Raw genomic sequence first — 22,573 nt, 5'->3', positions numbered from 1 at the left:
GGACTTTCTCAAACTTTCATTTTTACATTTGGTTCCATGAATTCAAATTCAATTCAAACACAAAACCCTAGAGTGAAGATGACATGACTCCTTCCATCAAATAAATGAAAAGGGTTTTTGAAAAGACTTGAATTCCATTTGAAAATATTTCAAATTCAAAAACTTTATGCAACTCAATGATTTTCATGAGAGAAGATAAAATGACCTCTTCAAGTTAAAAAGAAAGAGATTTAGAAGTTTAAAAGAATCATTTTGAAAGTCACTTTTAAGTTATCTGAAACCCACTTTCATTTGAAGTTATTTGAATTTCTAAATTTCAAATTCTCTGGAAATATTCTAAATGAGAGAAGGAATAAGACACTTCAAAAATTTAGAGGCATTTGAAATATATTTGGTCAAAGAAAATAGAAAAGAATTACAAATGGTTTGAAACTCAAATTCAAATTCATTTGAAGTTTTTATTCAAATTATTTTTCTCCTAAAGAAAAATATATGGAAATGAGGGTAAAATGATTCCCTTCAATGAAGAATTCAGAGAAAATCAATTTGAAATCATTTTGGTATTTAAAAAATGATTTTATTAGTTTTTATTGCATCAGTGGCACTAATAGAAACTATTTGAAGTTTCTATTAGTTTTTCTCCTAAACATATGCAACCACCTCCACCCACGTGCCTCGAGTTGCATTGCTCAGGGTTGGCTATGAAAAAATGGCTGATTCAATCGTTCCTCTAGAGCCAGGCCCAAAGCCGCTTTAAGGTTTGTGTAGGCTATGTTTTCGATGCAACTTAATTACACAACCAAATGGCCTGAAATTACATCCAGCGGGCATGGCTAAGTGTAATTCATTCTGCTAGGGCCTTTGATTATTTTGTAGTAGTAGCATACATCGTTGTTAGACGTGGATGCACAAGAGAGGGGAGGGGAAACGCGGGCGGCCTGAGCCCAACTGGTAGACTAGACAAGATGCTTCACTTTGCTTCATATGAAAAAAAAATTATGGGTTTGAAAAAAATTCGCGTATCTAAGAGGCTCACGAGAACGGAAAAAGCAAAATAAAATAAAACAAAAACGAAAAGGGAAAAGTGAATAGAAAACCAGGGAAAAAAATGGCCGGGAGCTTCTTAAACCTTTGCAAAACCGGTCAGAAGCTTCATAAAACCGGTCGGGAACATTCGCGAAGAAAAAAAGGAACCAGCTACATGGGCCATCCCATTACGTACGGGTCGGGCTCTCCTGCTGGGTTCCCAGCACGCAGTATTGTGCAGGCCCAACCACCGGCCAACACATGTCCTGGTGGACCCACCACTCAATAAACACAGCACATCTCTCTAGTTGCTGTTACGTTCCAGAAAATCAGCAAACAACCTTTTTTTTCTACCGCATAACAACAGATTTTGCCGCCAAAGTTTCTTCATGGCTATACATCCTGTGTCCTACCCATCTAGGAGTACTCCATTGTTGATTGTTGCACCCTGGATACAAGAGAATAGATCAGGATTGCTAGAAAATTGCCCTCTCCATGGATCAACCTCTATGGTGTTCTTCAGCATAGAAGGAGCTCCTGGCACTTCATCGCCCATAGGTCCATTATTGCGCCTGGAATCTACAGATTATTAACACTCATATAAGATTAAAACAAATAAACAACTAGGACATGTAAATTAATCCTTCAGAAATAGCCCCCATACTTCATCTTCCATAACCTTGTTTCTTGTGTTCAAACACATGCAAATTAATCCTTCGGAATTGCATTATAATTTATTTGCTTCAGTGTTAGCTGTATATCATTACCCTGTTTCTGTCTAGATAAACAAATATGCTTGGAAACTCTGAATCATCTGCATTTGTTTGCTGCTTATCCATCAATATATGGCAGATTAGTCGTGGACAATTAAATAAAAGAGGGAGATATTATACATCAGCATCATGAGTTAATTTAGTAACCAGACATCAGCTTGATGTTACTTAGAATCAAAGTTCACTACTAACAAAGTACAACCTAGGTTTATTTTAAATTTTACTGCATGAGATTTCTCGTTTGACATATTATCCTTTTGCCAGTTTTAATGATAGAGATTAATGTATCAATGAAAAAGATAAATATTTTGCAAATGCTCCTGTGAATACCGTGTGATGTTTTGCAAAACCTTTTGTTGTATCTTGAAGTGCTTTTCAGGTTTCACTAAAACCAGGACTCTGAATATCATGTGATTTTTCACTAAAATCAACTAAGGTATTGTTTCACTTACAAATCATACCCTCAAATTCTTTATTCCTCATACAAAATCGTTCCTTTCCTTTTTCAGGACTTGGGTAGCCAATCAAGTCATGCACAAGAGAAACACGTTTAAATAGCTCTATAAAAACTTTGCTCCTGAGGATTGCTCTACAAACAATTACTTTCAGATGTAATCCCTCCGTCACTACAAAGTTGAGTCACTTATTTTAGGATGGAGGGAGTACTACTTTTCCTTGAGATGTGTAACTGTTCCATCATCAAGAAAGATATTGAGTAGTTGCTGGTAATTTTTCCACTTTCCAGTTAAATGTTGTCTTGGGCACTAAATTTAAGAGAAGTTTTCACCAATTTGCGATTTCACCTGCACTCGTGATTGAAAAGCAGAGAAGATGTATAGGTGAAGCTGGATAGCTCTTATACTTCTAATTTCAGTACGTGCATATGTCAATAGGTGGATAAGTGAGAGCTAGTTAGCTAGAAGCAAACAACTACAATCACCTTTGCCTGTTGAGTTGCATTGAGCTCACGCCTTCTTCAAGTGTGACCCAGCGACCTCCGGCGGCATCTCCACCGGCCACGGCCGCACCCGCCGACTGGGTGCATGCGTTGTGGTTCCACCTTCTACCAGGGAGCAGGTCGGGCACAGCCTTGGGCGTGCCAGAGGCGGGCGGAGCTAGCCGCGACGGTCCCGTCATCGCATCAGCCAAGGCAACGGCCCGCGCGGCGCAGCGCGACTGAAGCAAGTGGAGCTAGCTTCCATGGACCCCATCTTGCCTCCAGTCAAGGGGTCAAGGCCACTGCCCCCACGCGGCGCAGCACGCCGGAGCCGGGCGGCACTAGCCGCGACAGGCCGTCTTTGCCGCTTTCCAAGGTCACGGCCAGGGCGTTGCAGCACACCGGACACGTGCAGCGCTAGCCGCGACAGCTCCCGTCTGGCCGCCGGCCACGGCGCCGAGCGGCGGACCTCACCTTGCTGGAATCCTCTTTCATGGAGCTGTAGAACGAGTGGCTATGGGCTGTGGAATAGCAGCAGACCGCTGGGATAAGGCAAGGAAAAAACATTTTCTATATAAATTAAAAAAAGGAATTGTGGTTGCTTTGTGGTGGGGTCCGTCAGGACACGTGTTGACCGCTCGTTGGCCCTGCACAATACAGCGTGCTGGGAACCCAGCAGGAGAGCCCAACCCATTACGTACAAGAGGTGTGCGCCGTGTACCGATTGCCAGGGGCGTTATAAGCGCTAAATGGGAATCGAGGGATTCGAAGCATTGGAGTTTTGTTTTGTTTTTTCTTTCTCATGGAAATTCAAGTTTTGTCCTCTGCTAGAAGGATCGAGTGGCAGTGACGTGTCTCCATCTCTAGTTGTAGTTGTGGATGCCACACACCCGCAAAAAAAAAAGGATGCCACAGGCAGACGTGGACGCACGAGGAAGAAGGAAGGATATGGATAGGAGAAACGCCGGCGGCCCGATCCCAACTGCAATAACAGACCCAACTTTGACGTAGTCGCTTGGCTTTATGCGCACCACAACAAATAGATAGACTAGGCGCTTCGCTTTGCCATGAAGGCCTTTCCGTCAAAAAAAGAAAAAAGAAAAAAGACGCTTCGCTTTGCTTCTTCGGACTGAGAGCATCTCCAGCCGTTGGCCCCCCCGGGGCGCCTAAAATCGCCGCCTGGGGGTGACCCGGCGAAAAAAATGGGCCTGGGCGAGTTGGCCCCCAGCCGCCGCTCCCAGGGCCGGCACCAAGCGCGGGTAAAAAAATTGTGTAGCAAATTTACGCAAAGTTCGGCTAAAACACGCTAAATTTCGGCAAACTTGGACTTATATTCGCGGATTTAAGTCGAGTAGTCGCCATTACATATAAAAACAAATAAAAAAAACTTGCTGAAGGCCGAGAAGTCGCCGTCGTTGCCGCCATCGTCGGCCTTCTCCTCCTTGACTCGGGCGCCCCTGCTGGACCCCTCCCCGGCTGGTGACGACGGCGGCGCGTCGTCGTCGTCATCGCTGTCGTCGATGATGACGACTCCTCCTTCGTCGCGGCCTCGGCGGCGCTGCTCGAAGCGCCGCAGGGCGGCGCGCTGGCGCTCCGTCACCATCTTGATCGGCGGCGGCGCTCGGGAGATGGAGTGGCTGGGGGAGAAGAGATCGGCGGCAGCGCTCGGGAGAGTGAGGGCTGGGGGAGAAGAGCTCGGCGGCGGCGCTCGGGAGAGGAGGAGAGGTGGCACTCATCACAGGCGAGCGAGGCCATATATAGCCGCGCCGCGTCCGTGTGTACGCGTCCTAGGGAGAGGAGGCGTCGGCGCGCCGCCCTGTGAACGCGCCGCCCGTGAGGAATCAATGGCAAAGCTGACCAGCGGCAGCCTTGCCATTGATTCCCCGCGGGAAACCGAGGCGTCGAGAGAAGACGAGGCGGGCGGTGTCGCTGACGCGGCTGGCCCGCGGTGCTTTCGCGCCAAAAACAATTCGCCCGGCGCCCCCGAGCACCCCCAGCGCGCCGGGTTCGGGTTGGGTCCGCCGGCTTTCAATTTCGACCCGAGCCGGCGAAAAAAGGGCTCCTGAGAGCGTGACTGGGCCGATTTTTTAACGCCGGCGTTCGAAAAATCGCCTGGGGGCCTTGTTGGGGGCGCGGCTGGAGATGCTCTGAGGTGCTGCCTTTCTTCACTCTCTGCGTCAAAGTTCTCAGCTGGTAATGTGATTGGGACTCTTACTTCTGCGTCTCCACGTCAATCAGTCCATTCCTTAATCTCTTACCGCCCTTTCAACAAAATTGCATAAATAACCCAGCCCCATTTCTTTTCTTTAGCTCAATTAATCCATTCCCTTTGTAGGGGTAATTTAATCCATTCGACTACACAGGTATAAGTAGACATGCAAACAGCGATAGTTTTTAAATTTACATCCTATGTCCTATAATATAAGATGTTTTTTTTCGAACTAACAACGTCTTGTATTATGGGACGGAGGGAGTACTCCCTCCATTCCGAATTACTTGTTGCGTATTCATATGATAAGTGCGTATGTATATACAGAAGCATCTGCGTCTGTACAGTATTAAAAATAAACTCCATCGCCGTTACGCATCCTTCGCCTGCCGGCCGTCCATACTTAATCGGGAGCGATTAGTTTAAATTGCTCACAGGCGCACAGGCGCCAACGCGTCAACTAGCTGCCACCACCAACCAAACAAATATCAAACTTCTTCTAACACAGTTTATAAACGTATACACTTATTTTTATGAACGCACATCTACATACGTATCTTATTCCTATAAGCACCTCCTATAGACTGAGTAGGCACATCATCTTAACAAAGTCATCACAGATGCTTTTGTAGTCGATGAGGATGTCTTCTCTCACTAAACACACATCATCGAAAAAATCTGAAATAAATCCAAGAAAATGCGAGCGCCAGTATCAAATCTAAGACTCGAAACCTAATGGTCTATGGATACCATCTTCTTATAACCATCTATCCACAGGTTGATTCGTAAATCATATCCCACTCAACCCTCCTCTTCTCCATTCTGTGGATAAATCCACCTTGTCTTTTTTCCACGACTATAAATTGTGTCATAGGATAGGGGCTGGGGCGCGCGGTTGCATGCTTCTTGAGGCGATCATTATCTTAAAAAAAAACTTAAAAAAACATGGTGGCTGGCTGGTGATCTTGTGCGCTCTAAGATCATCTATAGTAGACCCCGTAAAAAGCTCTGACCCGCAAAGTAACCGCCAAAATCCCGCCCGAACATACCCCGCAAACGCGGCCGGTCCGTAAAATTTTTTGAAGGGCGCGGCAAAATCTTGACCTCAACCCGCGAATACGCGCCCCCCCCCCCCCCGGGCCCGTCGGTTCCCTGCCTATAGCGGGAGCAGTTGGTGGGGAGGACATTTCAGGCCGCGCTTTTCCCCATCTACCACCTCCCCTCTCCCCCTCGCCCTGCCGCCGGGCCGCCGCCCACGGTTCTGGCGAAAGTAGCCGGCGGGATCACGCCGAAAGGCCGCCACATGCACGAGGTTGCCCTCCGCCCCCCCCCCCCCCCCTGCGTCGGCGGGCTGAAAAGTTGCAGATCTGCGGCCCTTCGTCGTGGGCGGCCGGATTTGGCTTTTTCGTCCGCCGATGGCTGCGCCAAGCGAGGGAATGGTCGGGGAGCACCTCGCGCAGCCCCTGCAAAGTCCCATCGCCGCATGCAGGTACGGGTTCGTCCTGTCGCCGGCGCCGACGGTTTGCCGGCATAGATTCGGCGGCCGTCTGCCGGGCTCGGCGCTCGCGCAGTGGCTCTGCGGCTCGTCGATGCCGCTCATACAGTGCGACGACTGTACGCGAACAGTGCTGCGGCTAACTTCGGGCATGCCGAAGCACCCAGGATGGGTGTTCTTCAAATGCGAAAACGACGGGGTACATGTTGTTTTCATTCTGCTTTGGCACCGCATTCTTTGGTTCAATTGCGATAGCTCATTTCGAACATCATCATGTGTGTAGGAAGATGGATGCTCATTTTGGTTTTGGGAAGACGAATACATTAATTTATTGATAGAAAGAAACTTAATAAACGTTCGTGCATTCCTTAGTAGAATCAAAGGTAATGAAGCGGCTGCATCTGCAACTAGAGGGAAAACAACGTCTACTTCTTTATAACCAAAGAAGAAGAATGAAGAATGCAAAATCAAGAATCCGCAGATCAACAAGGAATGCATGGAGAAGATATTGGTCCAACTAGTGGGAGCAGCTATGGAAGTTGGAAATCTTCTAAAATGCATAATTGTGGTTCTTATTTTCTCTGGGCTTGCTATTCTAGCAAAGAGTTGGTGATGTCCTATGTATCCAATGCTGTTGAAAAAGCAAAAAAATGTATTATCTTGTGTCAAATTGAGGTGCAAATTTCGGATTTGCGGGCCGGCGGGAGCGGCTCCAGACCAGACCCCGCAAAGCCGACCCGTAAAAGAGCATATTCTGCGAATATCCTTTTATACGGGTCCCTTCTGCGGGGTCTGCCTCTGCGGCCGTCCGCGCCGGCCCGCAAAGCCGTTTTTCCGCGAACTGCAAACGGGTTTTGCGGGTCGGTGTTATGCGAGTCTGCTAGAGATGCATGGAAAAATAAAGGACCATTGGCCCCTTGTGCCTATTTGATCCAAAGAGAGCACATCCTTAGCCATTCCCGTCCAAAATCAGTGGATGAACCCCTGCACATAACCACAACTACCGCCGCTGTACATGCTACTCCCCTGCCGCCGTTGTACCTGCTGCTCCCCCTTGCTGCCCTGCGGCCTTCGCCCTCTCGTGCTCCTCCTGCTGCCTCACACTAAAAATCCATGAGCTCCATTATATATCTCCGCAAGCTCAAAGTTGAAATGCATAGAGCCGTTTTAACCAATGATCCAAATTGCACCAGCTTAGTCACACATACGAATGATTTACTGTAATTTTTTATTTTTTTCTGACAAATTCTAAATTTCAATCAAAATGTGGTCAAACTAGTTAAGCTCGAAGTTGAAATGCATTTTGTCGTTGAACCAACGATCCAAATTGCATGAAACTTTCCCAGATTAGTCGTACACTAGCGCGCAAAGGCGCGGTGACGCCCATCAAGAAGTCCATGTCCGTGCCTTGCCGTTAATCAAAGGGAAGGAGTGCTAGTGTTTTTTAGATTGGATTTTGCAATCTTGTTATATAGCAACCTTGCTTTTTGAGTTTGGTTAAACGGGACATTTATTTATTACACACAGCTGCATAGCTCGGAGGAGTATATAAAAGCAAGTGTAGAAGCTCACCGACATGTGGGACCAATGAAACATGTGTCGGCAAGTGCCGGTATACCTCGAGAAACCTGTAAAAATTCATGATTCTTTTTATGTACTTGCAATTATATATATAAATGGCATCCATGCCCACAAAGAAAATATCAATCGCTAAAGCAGTGTTAAAATAGTTGGCCTCTACAAACCCGATCTTTCTTAAGATATAATTCAAAATTCTTGTGCATCATCGTCATCAGCGCTGGCGACCCATGTCTTGACCGGTGATGTCCATAACGTGTGTAACTCCTCTTTCAGTAGCCCGAGATATAGATTAACATTATTTTCCGGTTGTTTCCGCCCTTGAATCAGCATACTCACATGCAGTGGCGGAGCTACGACAAGGCCGAATGGGCCACGGCCCGCCCAGCCCATGCGATTTTCTGCAGTGTATACGTATTTTTGGGCCATGAAACACAATCCCTATAACTATTTCCTACAGCCGGCCCGGCCAACTTTTTGGGCCAAGCTCCGCCACTGCTCACGTGTATGAACTTTGTCTTCATGCACAACCATGGGGGAGGTTGTACATTCATACATGCCCCCCCCCCCCCCCCACACACACACATAGATTATTGCAAAGCACAACTTTTTACTCATCTATCTCGAGAGAGATCAAGCACGGTGATGAGGTCGGTGAGTAGATCTAGTTTGGGAGGTAGATAGGTTACACTTCATTAAATGGGTAGATCTAGTTGGGGAGGAGAGCTAACTAGCGAGACAAAGCTAGGAGTGTGGAGGGAGAGAAAAGTGAGGAAGAGAAGGATGTGCATTAACGGAGATGGTGGAGGGGGTATTAAAGAAGAGAGAAGAGAGGTAGGAGAAGGCAGAGAGAACAAAGCTAACAATGGGGGAGAGGTAGGAGAAGCAAGTAAAGGAGAGGATGGGGGAAGGGGAGGGTAAAGGTGGTTGTTGCGCCTTAGTAGCAGTGCGGGTCCAGGGTCAGCGCTACTGCTAAGCATAGTAGCAGTAGTGCTGGGTCTAACCCGCTGCTAAGCGGGGCTCACCAGCTGGTGGAGTGCAACCATTGTTGCACACCGGTGCAGGGAACCCGCGCTACTGCTATCTATTTAGCAGTAGCGGTGGTTTCATGGGCCACGCTGCTACTATAGCCAGCCCCGGTGGGCACCGTGGGGACCACTTATCAGTATTGCGTGTTGTCAAGCCCGCGTTATTGTTATAGATTTACCTATAGCGCGTGTTGCACCCCCGCACTGCTGCAAAGTAGCAGTAGCGCGGAATATTAACCCGCGCTACTGTTAATCCTCCACCTATAAGGCATTTCTTAGTAGTGCAACCAATGCCCCCATTATGTGTGTGTCCCCCCTGTTCTGACAAACGTGCCAACAAAAACACCGCCGTCACGTGCGCGATGTGGCCTATCCGGCCTGTTTCAACACGCAAGCCAACCAGTAGCCTGTAGCGTTCGAGCCACGACCCCCTATTTGATAGGCGCACCAATCAACACCCTCACCCAGCCGCGTGCGTGATGTGGGGGCCCCTGCCTAGTTTCGATAGGTGTGCCAGCCAACGCCTCGTCTCGGGCATGTCTGTGGGCCCCATGCCTTGTTTCGACATCCACCTCGGCGAACGCCCCGCTCGTGGCCGCATTGTTCACACTCACGCGCAACCGTCGGGAGGTCCATTCGCAAAAAATAGATGCGAGAAAACGAACGCACCCGCCTGCCGTCGGTTTTGAATGCCGTTTCGAAACATCAAATGTATATAATCGCAAAACAAAAATAAACATAGTCAATGTTAGCAGCTTAGAGTTGGGCCACGCGAGAAAATTGTTAAGGATTAATTTAATCCTAATAATCAATGCTTAAGTCGGTTGTAGTTACCGACATTGTAATCCTAACTGCCTTGTAAAGTGGGTATAAATACCGGATCTTCAATCAATGAGAAATACTGTTCGATCATTTGCTCTCCCTCCCTCTTTTTACTTTCACAAAAATGTCTTGCGGATCAAGGGCGTAGCCCCCTTTCTCTCTTACTAGAACCACCAAAGACACGAGTAGCACAAAACAGCTTACCTAACCACACACCATCGCTGTCAAGTCAAAGCCACGTCGACGACCCCGCTAGCATCACAAAGTCCAACCATCCCAGCCAACCAGCCCCTACCCTACTCGGAGCCGACTGCCCGCACCACCACGGGGGCCACCGTCAGCGACACACCCAGCTCCACGTGGCCCGCCCCCGTGGCACCCCAATCCTGCGGCCGAGCCTTTTTTCCCCTCTCCAGAAAACGAATGGTTTCCTCCAAAAAAAACGAATGGAAAAGAAAAACGCTACCGCGTGACGTCAGAAAGCGAGGCGCCAGTGCGGGGAGGATCTTATCGGCGTCAGCTAGCACCCGTCCCCTCCGCGTGACGGGCGGGCCCGGGCACCGCCGTTGGCCCACGCACAGTCACGGGGAGTAGGTTTGACTGGGTGAGCAGGCATTGTTCCCTCGGTCCTCGTCTCCACTCAGGCGAGTCTTGCAGAAAAGCCCCTCCGGATCCCGCAAACCGCCGCGCACCACCCCCGCTCTCCCTCCACACAGGAGAGGAGAGGAGAGGAGCACAGGAGAGCCAGGGAGCTCGCTCGCTCGCTCGCTCGGCCCCGGCGGACGGAGAAACCCCACCCCACCACAGCAGCTCGCCGGCCGCCGCCGGACCTTCCTCCGCTTCCCGCCGGTAATCCGTGCCCGGCTCGACCCCGCGCGCGGCCTCTCCCGTGCTCATGCTTCGGTCGATTCCCCTCCCCTTCCCCGGGATGAATTTCGTTTTTATTCTCTCCTCCGCTCGATTTCCCCCCAGGTCCGCTCGAATTCCCGGGCCCTCGCCGCCGCCCGCGCCGGAGGAGAAGGAGGAGGAAGCGGGAGGAGCGTCGGGGTTTTCGCTTGGCTTGCTCCGTCGGTACGGTCTGAGGCCGCGGGTTTTGCTTCGCTTGCTCGGGTTACTCGAGGTTCGTCTCCTCCTTCCGCGAACCCAAATACCCGTCTGTTCCTCTCGGGGATAGCTCCGATCCGTCTCGTTGCCCGCGGATTCGGTAATCCGGCTGTGGTTTTAGAGTAGCGGCCTAGCGTGCTCCACACAAAAGAGAAAGGGGGTTGCGGCTGGCTCACGCTGTCCGCCTGGCCCCTGCAATCGACCCAGCGTGAACTGGGTGATGAGGAGTGCGGTGAGCGGCGTTGCGAATCAGCGTGGCTTCGATCGGAACTTAGCTGTCGGGTGACGCCTGGCTGGCTGCTTCTGCAGGCGCAATCCGGCACTTCCTTGCACGCTTTGCGCTGGGGGTTTGGAGTTTGGGCACACTATCCATGTCTTGTCGGTGCTGCAGGCACACTGCACCCTTGCCCATGCTTTTCTCGCTCATGAGTTGAAGTGAAGGCTACATGGGGAGTGCACTTGTGTTGTGTGCAAGCCTTGCCTTGTCTGCAGGGGACAAGGGTGCATCGGTAGGTAGCTCCGTGCTCGATTGGTCGATTTGCTATCGGCTAAAAGCTCCGGTGGCACTGCCGGTGTCCATTTCTGAGCTAGAATGCGAAATTATGTAGTATGGTGCATGGTTTAGCATGACTTGCAGTATGAAGGCATGGTGGTCAGGTCATGTCCACAAGTGATATGTCATTTCTGTGGGTGTTAGAGATCAGCTCTATTAGAGTAACCAGAGAATAACAAGGTGCCTGTACAGTTGTATGGTCGCGTGCCGGCACACTTTGCCTTATCTTGTGCAGTTGTGCTATATGCTGTATTTCTAGTTCAAATCATGATTCCCTGTTCTTTCTTATATCTGTATGGGCTTGTTTCTTTCTAGGGTATGAGAGACGAAAACAACAGCTAGAGGATAGCCCAGATTAAGCTCCTTCATCAAGGATAGAATGGGTGGCTGCTGCTGTTGTGCATCAAGAGCGGAGGCGGATAGAGCACCGGTTCATATCTATGTATGTAGACCCTGTTTTATGCTCTGTGAATTCACAGTGTTTTCTGATTTGTGGGCCACTGTCAATTTTCGAATGACCTGTTCAACTTTCGGATGACCCGACGTCAGTGTCAGGGTGGTCTCTACCATCTTCCTTGCGTTTCTTTTATATGAAGATCAAATCAGATTATCCACAATCACGATACTCATATATTTATATTTAAGTTGTTTTATGTTTTTTGCTAATAATTTAAGTTGCTATATGCAACACGCTCTGCTCATTTGTTGATCTGGCATGTGCGAGTCATCAGTGCGTGTTCCAGAATTAGCTGATGTTTTACTTGCACATGCTTATAATAGCGGAGTGCTACAAGTTTAACTGCCTTCTTTGCAGTTTTTGGTGCAACATGACAAATTATGTTACCTACAGCGTGCATCTCCCATTTGTGTCTTCAGTTCTAGATGATTTGGCATTGTAGACTCTGGTCTTTAGGCAATATGCTGCTTGCTGTAAACCTGTAATGTTGTCTACTGATATGTACACACTTTTGCAAAAATGACAGCCTCCTCTTTGTTGGTAATTTGCACAAATTGTCATGATTAATAATGACTAGGTGGTACCTCTGTTTTGTCAAGTACGGCATTATTAGTCACTTGATGTTGCTAAGACTGTTTGCTTTGCTTTATCCAGCATCAGCAAAACCAAGAGGAGCATGAACCTTTATCTTCTGCCTTTGACGGGTCATCTCCAGCTTCTGCTATAGTCGCAGTTGACACAAATCTGGACACATCCACTCCTGACACTTACCGGGCACCACCTGCACCATTGCCTTATGATGTTAGTTTGCCAGTTACAGAAAACCCAGGTAAAGCTCTTATGGTCTTTGAGGTTAATTAGATTTTTTTTAGGCTTATTAGAATTAACCTAGTAATGGTAGTGAGGCAAGCTTAATTTTTCATGTGCAGATCTGGAGAAGTCAGATATTAAAAGCAAAACAGATGATCAGCAGGAATCTCTGAAGGTGGATGAATACGAATCATGTGAAAAAGGTGCCCCTGAAGATAAGATTGAGGAGGAGGATGTTTGCCCTATCTGCCTTGAAGGTTGTTTTTCTCTTGATCATTTGTTGATACTGTCTTTACTTGGTTGGTTGTCGAACTGGATGAACATGTTTGTGCTACTCTTCCTATAGCCTGCTGATTTCTTGTTAACAGGGTAAATTGGTCAAGAGATTGATCTTATTTAGTTGAAGCATAATCATTTGTTATTTCTCTAATGATGGTAGAGGGATATGTTACCCAGAATCTGTCGGTCAAACAAATGCTGGTGTCCAGTTATTTTTCTGCATTTGGTTCAGATGTATGCATTATTTATACATTTATATCACTGGACGGATAATTCTGCATGTTTATAAGCCTTTCTTTATCGGAGCCTTAAACAGTTCACTTGTTGCTGGATGCATGCAACCTGACATAGTGGACCTTTTTGATGAGAAGTAAGCTAGGAACTTCCATCATGCTGTAGTTTCTGGTTGCTGATGCGTGTGACACTCCCATTATCCTCCACTGATGCACCAATGGATGCTCTAAATCTAAGCTATATGTTTTGCTGGACAATAAAATTCCTTCTAATAACCTTTCTTTTTGTCATCTCACCAGAATATGATGAAGAAAATCCCCGCTCTATCACCAAATGCGAGCATCATTTCCATCTTTGTTGCATACTCGAATGGATGGAGCGAAGTGAGACTTGCCCAGTCTGTGACCAGGTTAGTATGGTAAAACCCATATAGCTCACTAAAGACACTGCCGTCGACGCATGTCGATGTGTTTTCTATTGTCGTGTCCTGTATGGCTGTATGTATGTTCATTGTGAGACACGTTGCATGGAAAGGTATACTTTAATAGGTGTTTATGCACCAAAGTCCATTCTGAAAAAGCTTAGATACAAACTTTCTGATGATGCTGATCAATATGAATATAAGAGGACAACCGGTGGATATCTTTTCGACTATATTTGTGACGATTTGTTATTGGCTATCGTTTTCTTTTCAAGTCCCCAATTTGTGATAATCCTGTTTTTGCACAAATTATCTGTAAACAAATATGGTACCTTGCCTTGACGAAAGCTTCTCGTGCTATTTTGCAGATAACTTTGATAGATGAGATGTATGAATAGCATGTTGACCCTGGTGGATCCTCTCTAGGAGCTCGTGCGTGCCTACCGAGGAGGTTTAGTACTAGTCCTTTTCTCTATGGGGAAGTAAAATCAGCAACTACTCTGCTCCTAATATGATAGGATGATCTGGTGGAGCTGCTACTGGAATGCATCTTGGGAGAACAAATGGGAAATAATGAAAAACACAAGCATCAGGAAATATGTTACCTAAAAAAACATCCATCCCTATGTTTATACTAGCATTTGTGTCGAGCTGTGGCTGTTTATGGTAACAGGAGGATTAGCTGGCTGCATCTGCAACATGCACTTCATACTAGTCGAAACTCTGAATCTAGCTCTCTTTTCCTTTTCATGCTTTCTGGATTTTGGGTCGGTGTTTTCTGTGATTCGTCGAGCGTCTGTATAAACCATCACATACTTACTAGATATAGGGTGACATCAAGTATAAAAGAACTGGTTCTGAATTGTGTCTTCATTTGTATATCCTTACCCCCTGAATCTTGTCCTGTTTGGTGACCCGAGCTGTCCCTGTTTTTCAGCTTATGTTTCTTGTTGAGTAATCCATTTTTCAGCTTATCTGCCGGCAGAATTGTTCCTTAGCTGCTGATGTTGCTCTCGTTGACGAATATGTGCGAGCTCGGCTCCTTGTCCGGGCATTATGGGTGATAGATTTATCATAGTTATTGTTGCGTGTAATCCCATGAAGGTTGACCTTTGAACAGGTCAGGCTGTGACAGCGAAGCCACACTTGAGACTTCATCAAGCGGTTTTGGTAGGAAATGCTGCGCTGCTCTCTTGGGCCACATGTGGCTGCAGCCCGAGGACATTGACACGGTCCCTCCAAGCACATTTACTCGGCAATTATCTTATAAAATAGGGTCATGTATATCTAAGTCAACTGACATTTAAGTATGTCTTAAGACAATTTTAGAACGCACAACTTGTCGTAAAGTCGTAAGACAGTGGTTTTTACGATAATGTCATAAGTCTTTTATGAATACTTTTTGGAAATTGTGGCGATAGAAAAGGAATTGGAGTTGCATTTTCTGAAAATAAACTTACTTATACGTATGAAAAACTCATCTGGTAACTAAAATCATGCGTCCATTCGATCTGAAATGTATGGCGTTGAGCGGTTGTATAAAAAACTAACAAATCCGAGCCGTTGTATCAAAAATGAATAGATTCATGCCGTTGAATCAAAAACGAACGGTGAGGTCGCTTTCTTCTTCATCCTCCCCTTCTCTTCCTCTGGCCTGATTGCAGGTAGCGCATTGTTTCTCTCACTCCCTCAACTAAGTGAAAATGGCTCCTCACCAACAGTGGTCAACCCTCGCCCTCGCCCTTCCCAGCAACGTCGTGGTCAGGCACGCCGTTACTGTCTTCGGGGTGGTCCTGGCTCGACCCTAGGGTGCTGCGGCCAAGCGACCCCCCACCCCCCTTCCGCTGAGCTTCACAGGCATTCCTCGAAAATTGTATTACCCAAAAATTGATTTCGGCCTAAGAAATGCTCCCTCCGTCCCACAATGTAAGAGCGTTTATATTATGGGACGGTGAGAGTAGCGTCTATGAATTATGATTAACAAAACCGACAAATTTCGCTGTATACACTACTAGGGAAAACCCTAGTAGTAGCGCGGGTTTTGAGGCTATCAGCAGCGCGGGCAGCCGCGCTACCAATAAGGCGCTACAGCTAACTGTTAGTAGTAGCGCGGTCTGTACCCGCGCTACTACTATGGACTGTATCAGCAGCGCTTTTCCGGAACGCGCTACTATTAATTAGCTGTAGCGATTTCCTGGCCCCGCGCTACTGCTATATCTTTCATCATTTCCCCCCGGCTTCCTACCCCGTTTCAGCTTCAATAAACAGCAATTTCCAGATGCTAGGTACTACTAGATATCAATTTCATAAAGCATTATAGGTACTAGGTAGTACTCCCTTGGTTCCAAATTACTCGTCGTGGTTTTAGTTCAAATTTCGAACTAAAACCACGACGAGTATTTTGGAACGGAGGGAGTACTAGATAATAATTTCATATATACTCAACATGCATCCTCAAGCAGTACAAGGTGATATCGACGACGATCATCATATGTAGTTCTAGATAATATCGACGACGATCATCATATGTAGTTCTACATGATATCGACGACGATCATCATATGTAGTTCTAGATGATATAGCCACACACACATATGTATTTTCTAGATGATATCGACGACGATCATCATTCTCAAGCCTGGGCGGTGGGTGTTCCTGATAGTAATTAGGATGGCCTGTCCAACACGAAGATTCTTGCCAACGAGGAATCTCTTCCACCCAACCGAGTTTAAGTGTGTGCGACCGTCTGTGTCCATGCGGTAAGTACAGGTGGTGACGGAGCCCCTTGCGGTAAGGTGTAGTCCAGTTGAGCCTTCTTCATCAGGCTCGATACCACAACTCACAGATAGGTTCTTTGGCAATTTCTGAATAAGAAAAACATATCAATTAATAAATAGCCTCGCACATACTCTTGCAAATATATTTTTATTAAGTCTAGATTTCTACACTATCAAAAGACACAGTACTACGCATTTGTACTAACTAATCATGAATTCTACTAATAAGTATATATGGATTATCTACACTATTAATAGTTCCTTGGATTCTACACTAATAAGAGCATGTGATCAGACTCTACACTAAAGCATATCATCGACTAGATTCCACAAAGCATACCATTGGACTCTACACTAAGCATATCATCGGATTCACTAAGCATATCATCGAATAATTTGCATTTGTAAGTATAACAATAAAGCATATATATATATCATCAAATTACTACAGGCAGTACGTATAACATACTGCTTCATGCCGATCGACCATGGTACTTGTCAGGCGGGTCACGAATGCCACCCCGACAAAGTCATCACGTGGCGGAATTATGTCCCATAGGTTGCACACCTCCTCCTCGCTCAGCCTCATTCTTTGAGCTATGATGGCTTCATGAAGTGGGTTCTCATCATCTTCATCGAGTGGGTCCTCATTATCTTCATCATCTTCGTCATCTCCACCAGGTTGAGATAAATGACAGCCAACTTGGGTCTTTCTGCTCTGAAAGAGAAGCTGATCAACTCACCACCAGTAAGACGCATGTGGGCAAGGAAACGGGCCCATCCATCTCCTCCAATCTGCGACATATTGCGTCCTTTCTCGACCTCCATAGTGTACGGCCCCCCAGGAGCCTCAAATGTCACAGTGTCTCCTGTCAGCTTGTTGAATTTCAACCTCACATTGTATGGGACGATCTGTGTAAAAAAAGAAAAATGACACAATGCAGTAATGCCAACACTAAAAATTTCAACCTCACATTTCATCTAATTTCTTACCGCCGCATGACGAAAACTCGGCTGGAGGTAGATGCCGAATAGCTTGCCAGTTGCAAGGCTGCTGGCGCACCTTGACTTGCACAGTCGACATAGTGGTGGTGGTGGTGGCGCTATTTTCCTAAAGCAATATGAGCAAAAGATTAACGATTCACTTCACAGGAAAGAAAAACAGTAGCATGTGATATTTTTGGTTCTTCCGCAAAAAGCAATTTTATGGACAAAGCATTTCAGTGGCACCTATTGCCCAAAAAACTTTTCACAAATATGTACCAAATAAGGGTACCACCTACCAAGACATTTCATCTCATTTGGTCCCTATTGCCTAAGATAATTGATTAAAAAAACAAGTGGCAAATTTAACTAAATTGGCACCTACATTTTGCCAAAAAATATCTTATTACAAAAAAAAACAAAAGCATCTACCTATCCATGTACAGAAAAAATAACAATAAAATGGTGCATACTAAATCAACTAAATCAACTAGCCTACTAAATCCACTAGCATACTAAATCAACTAAATCAAAATGTTCTAAATCAACTAAATCAACTAGCCTACTAAATCCACTAGCATACTAAATCAACTAAATCAAAATGTTCTAAATCAACTAGCCTACTAAATCAACTAAATCAAGATGTTCTAAATCAACTACATACTAAATCAACTAAATCCAACTAGATGGAGGAGGGAGGAGGGAGAAGGAGGGGCGACTCGAGGAGGGAGAAGAGAGTAGGACGGAGGAGGAAGACGGAGCGAGGAGGGGCCAGCCGGCGGCGAGTGGAGGGAAGACGGAGGAGGAAGGTGGAGCGAGGAGTGACCGGCCAACGGCGACTAGAGGGAGGACGGAGGAGGAGGCCGGTACCGAGTCCAGCGAGGAGGAGGAGGTGGCGGCGGCGCAGATCGGAGGAGGGGCGACGGGGGAGGACCGACGTGGGGGTTGAGGGCGAGATCGAGTGAGTGTGTGTGTGAGTGGATCGGATAGGTCCGAGAGTGGGGGAGATGGAATGCCTTATCCGTATCGCGCTATATCAAAAGGCGCTACTGCTAAACGACCTAGCAGTAGCGCCTTTCACAAAGAGCGCGCTACTGCTATGTGTCAACATGTAAAAATAGACATAAAAATATATTGATCATCAATGATTTTTTTGGGTACAATCTGATTTGTCAATATGAGACCTCACCAGTTTAGGAACTGGTGAGGACTCATATTGCGGCCACAAATTCTACATATAGAGTTCAATGAAGACCAAGTGGTTGTGAAAGTTTGAGAAGTAGTATATTTAAGGTGGTACAAACTCTCTTCACGAAACGAGGTGGGACTAATTTTTTTAGTAAACTTAGCAGTAGCGGTTATTGTGTAAATGCGCTACTGCTATGGTCCCTAGTAGTAGCGCTCTTCATATCAGCGCACTGCTGCTAGAACTAGCCTCGCGGCGGCGTCGTGGCAATTATAGCAGTAGCGCGTCTTAGAGTAGGCGCACTACTGATACATTTATTTCAGCAGCGAGGTTTGTGCGAGCGCGCTACTGCTAGTTAGCAGCAGCGCCTTATTTTAAAGCGCGCTGCTGGTAAGATTCTGTGTATAGCCTTTTCCCTAGTAGTGATAGTGGGAGTAACTTAGGTAATAACATAACACATCCTAAGAAAAAATTGCTTATGTGGCATGGAGTAAATGAGGAAAGAGATGCTTGTGATAACATAATACTCCCTCATTTTCAGTTTATAGGGCTTATCTCAAAATATTAGTTTTTCCATTTTATAAGGCCCAATTTGGTTGTTCCCCATCACAAGTTCGGATTCCAAGGTGCATTAAATAATTGCATGCAAGTATTAAGAGAAAATTGACCAATGCATGTACTTTATGCATGCATGCATTGCAATTAATACATTGGTAAACATAAATTTTTGAGGAAAACACGACCATTAATTAGGTGCTTTTGCAAATTATAAAAATTATTGCACCACTCACCATCTATCTTGGTTGGTGAGATTTTTGAATTGAGCCTTATAAACCGGAAAGGAGGGAGTATGTTACTGTAACATAACACATCCCAAGATAAAATGAGTCTATATCTCAATTAATGAAGGTTTGCATGTTACCATCCATATGTTACTATCCACTGTGAAGGTAGTAATATAGATTAGTAACATATGCATGTTATTAGCCTAAGTTACTCCCCACTTATGCAGTTCACTTTCGAGGGAAATCAAGTGGTATGATGATTCTTAAGTGAATCCTTGTAGCTGATCTGGCAAACGGATGGCGACGGTGGAAGAATTCTCTCCTCTACCAATGGGCATTTATAAAAGGTCGCCTAGAAACACTGCAACGACTGCATCTGGGTCCCGAAGTGTTCCGGCCCCACTTGCAGCGGCACACGTTAATTCCATGGCGAGGGGTGGGCCCACCTGCGGTGCCCGTTTAAATGCTTGCAAGCTGAGCTCTTGGTAGTTGGTAGAGAACTCTTCCACTCTTCGCTGGATCGTTTGCCAGGTCCAGGTCCAGGTCCAGGTCCAGCACACTGGATAGCACTGCAGAGTGGGTCCGGGGCAGCCTCGGGCCCACATACAGAGACACATTGTATGGTGCGACGAGGGCCCACGTGCACTGGGCCGCTGCCTAGCTGGCCGGCCTTCCTTGGATGGACGTGGTCGCGCCCGCGCCCGCGCCCTTGTCCTCTCCTATAAACCGGTTTCGACTTCGCCGCCCGGCTCGCTGGCTGGAGTTGTGGACGTAGCTGTGGCCTCTGTGTGGGACATGGACGGACGCGACCACCGTAGGAGGCTGTCGGCGTCGGGGTCCGGCCGGCGGGAGCGGCTCGGGCCGGCGCCCAGCCCCGCCTGGTCGCAGCAGCTCTCCGTCGGCAGCGGCCGGGCCAAGTCGCTGTTCCGGTCCATCGGCGTCTGGTTCAGCTCCCTCTCCACGCCCTCGTCGCCCACCTCCGCTAAGAAGAAGAGGTCCAAGCAGGCGCCGGCGCCGGCGCATGACGACGCGATCAAGAAGCCGCCTTGTAAGCCTTCCCTTCTTCTCGACGGTCGGCCGGTCTGCTTATTCCCCTCCGTCACCCTGACTGTGTTGGTCTTACTGTTACAGCGTTCGGCTGCGGCACCGGGCGGGCGTTGATGCTCCGGGGAGGAACGGGAGGAGGAGGAGGGCTGTACGGCGGCGGGCGGAGGAGTTTATCGCAGACGCAGCAGCAGTACCAGTTCCAGAGCTCGGTGTTCACCATGGAGGAGATCCTCAAGGCCACCAGCAACTTCTCGCCGGCGCTCAAGATCGGGCAGGGCGGCTTCGGCGCCGTGTACAAGGGCGTGCTCCCCGACGGCACGGTGGTGGCGGTGAAGCGCGCCAAGCAGCGGATGCAGAACCCGCACGTGGACGTGGAGTTCCGGAGCGAGGTCAAGATCATGGCGCGCATCGAGCACCAGAGCCTCGTCCGCTTCTACGGCTACCTGGAGCACGGCGAGGAGCGGGTGGTGGTCATCGAGCACGTCCCCAACGGCACCCTCCGCGAGCACCTCGACCGCCGCCACGGCCGCTTCCTCGAGCTCGCCGCCCGCCTCGACGTCGCCATCGACGTCGCGCACGCCGTCACCTACCTCCACATGTACTCCGACCACCCCATCATCCACCGCGACATCAAGTCCTCCAACATCCTGCTCACCGCCTCGCTGCGCGCCAAGGTGGCCGACTTCGGCTTCGCGCGCCTCGGCGCCGGCGGCCTTGGGCACGGCGAGGACGGCGGCGGGGGAGCGAGGCACGTGTCGACGCAGGTCAAGGGCACCGCGGGGTACCTCGACCCGGAGTACCTCAAGACGTGCCAGCTCACGGACCGGAGCGACGTCTACTCCTTCGGCGTCCTCCTCGTCGAGATGGTGTCCGGGCGCCGCCCCATCGAGCCCAAGCGGGAGATGAAGGAGCGGCTGACGGCGCGGTGGGCGATGCGCAAGCTCGTCGAGGGGAAGGCGGCGGAGGAGGTGCTGGACCCGTGCCTGCTGCGGACCGGCGCGACGGCCACGGCCGTGGAGGCCGTGCTGGAGCTGGCGTTCCGGTGCATGGGGCCCGTCCGTGACGAGAGGCCCAGCATGGACGACTGCTGCCGCGCGCTCTGGGCCGTCAGGAAGACGTACAGGGACACGGTGTCCGCCATGGCCGCCGCCGCCGACGCGTTCTCCGACCGGGCCAGCTCCTCCAGCGCCAGCACAGGCACCACCGGCGATTTCTGCCCGATGTAATTTTGTTTTGATTTGGCCTTCTTCTTGTAAATATTTATTTTATTTTTGAGAACACGACACGTGAACTATATATAGCTTTAAAGACTTGATCAAATGGGGCAATTGACCATGAACCAAGCGACTTGTAATTAAACACTTGACGTAATACTCATACAAATTAAAGTGCATTAGAGAATACCGTGTGACTTCTCATGATACTTTTGCTAGAAGAAATCTATCTTGCAAGGTTGATTGACTTGTAACATATTAACATTGTTACGCTTTGCTATCGCTCAACACCAATTTCGTGACATAATGGTCCATGTTGGAGAAGTCGGAGAGGCCATCAGAGAAGGACTCGACGACGAGTGCGGCGCCAATCGGCGCGGGGCCGATGTCGCCCGCGGTTGTCGGAGTAGACAAAGTGGCCGAGGAAGATAACGGTGACGCTGGCGACGGGCTGGTGCTGGATGAAGACGAAGCAGGTGGTCGGGCGGCGGCGGCTGCGGCCGAAGAGGAGCGACGGCGGCTTGGTTAAGAGCGCGGCGGCGGTGCTCGAAGTAGGCGAGGAACCCAACAGCGTGACGAAGACCGGCACGGACGGTGGCGTTCCCGCGCCAAGGGAGGTGGCGCGGCGCATACCACGATCGAGAGGTCGACGCGCGGGCACTGCGATGGACCACGGACCGCGGCGCTACGGCCCGAATGGGCGAGGTAGCGGTGGCGGGCAGGTCGGGGTGACGGCGGAAGACCTCGGGGCAGTCGCAAGGACCGTGGGCCACGGCGCTACAGCCCGAAAGGGCGGCGCAGCAGTGGAGCGCGGGTCTGTGCAACAGCGGGGACGGCCTCCGGACGGCGGCGTG

The 22,573-nt window shown here is 48.6% G+C and overlaps 2 protein-coding genes and 1 long non-coding RNA gene across 3 annotated transcripts; 2 read left to right on the top strand and 1 right to left on the bottom strand.

Annotated features, from left to right (window-relative positions):
- Positions 1–1,104: 1,104 nt before the first annotated feature.
- On the bottom strand, positions 1,105–3,254 carry LOC141026326 (uncharacterized). The gene is made up of 2 exons (XR_012188272.1): positions 2,740–3,254; positions 1,105–1,605 (listed from the first exon to the last, which is right to left on the bottom strand). It is a non-coding gene; the product is annotated as an uncharacterized lncRNA (long non-coding RNA).
- Positions 3,255–10,493: 7,239 nt separating this feature from the next.
- Positions 10,494–14,588, top strand: LOC109761902 (probable E3 ubiquitin-protein ligase RHB1A). Its single transcript, XM_020320712.4, has 7 exons — positions 10,494–10,717; positions 10,841–10,988; positions 11,841–11,967; positions 12,637–12,811; positions 12,912–13,049; positions 13,605–13,714; positions 14,095–14,588. The coding sequence occupies exons 3-7, from the start codon at positions 11,905–11,907 to the stop codon at positions 14,122–14,124; spliced, it is 516 nt and encodes a 171-aa protein (XP_020176301.1). The 5' UTR covers positions 10,494–10,717; positions 10,841–10,988; positions 11,841–11,904; the 3' UTR covers positions 14,125–14,588.
- Positions 14,589–20,168: 5,580 nt separating this feature from the next.
- Positions 20,169–21,864, top strand: LOC109761909 (calmodulin-binding receptor-like cytoplasmic kinase 2). The gene is made up of 2 exons (XM_020320719.4): positions 20,169–20,506; positions 20,590–21,864. Exons 1-2 carry the CDS (start codon positions 20,254–20,256, stop codon positions 21,729–21,731), a joined length of 1,395 nt encoding a protein of 464 aa, XP_020176308.1. The 5' UTR covers positions 20,169–20,253; the 3' UTR covers positions 21,732–21,864.
- The last annotated feature ends 709 nt before the right edge of the window (positions 21,865–22,573 follow it).

This window comes from Aegilops tauschii, chromosome 6 (assembly GCF_002575655.3).
Source record: "Aegilops tauschii subsp. strangulata cultivar AL8/78 chromosome 6, Aet v6.0, whole genome shotgun sequence".
NCBI classification, from domain to species: Eukaryota; Viridiplantae; Streptophyta; class Magnoliopsida; order Poales; family Poaceae; genus Aegilops; species Aegilops tauschii.
Note: the sequence above shows the minus strand (reverse complement) of the source record. Positions and strands in the feature narration are given on the sequence as shown.

Excerpts from the sequence above, each read along its gene's own strand:
- LOC109761902 (XM_020320712.4), top strand. The coding sequence starts at position 11,905 with ATGGGTGGCTGCTGCTGTTGTGCATCAAGAGCGGAGGCGGATAGAGCA. Across the intron at positions 11,968-12,636 it reads GAGCACCGGTTCATATCTAT|CATCAGCAAAACCAAGAGGA; the intron begins GTATGTAGACCC and ends TGCTTTATCCAG. Across the intron at positions 13,050-13,604 it reads TTGCCCTATCTGCCTTGAAG|AATATGATGAAGAAAATCCC; the intron begins GTTGTTTTTCTC and ends TCATCTCACCAG.
- LOC109761909 (XM_020320719.4), top strand. The coding sequence starts at position 20,254 with ATGGACGGACGCGACCACCGTAGGAGGCTGTCGGCGTCGGGGTCCGGC. Across the intron at positions 20,507-20,589 it reads CGCGATCAAGAAGCCGCCTT|CGTTCGGCTGCGGCACCGGG; the intron begins GTAAGCCTTCCC and ends TTACTGTTACAG.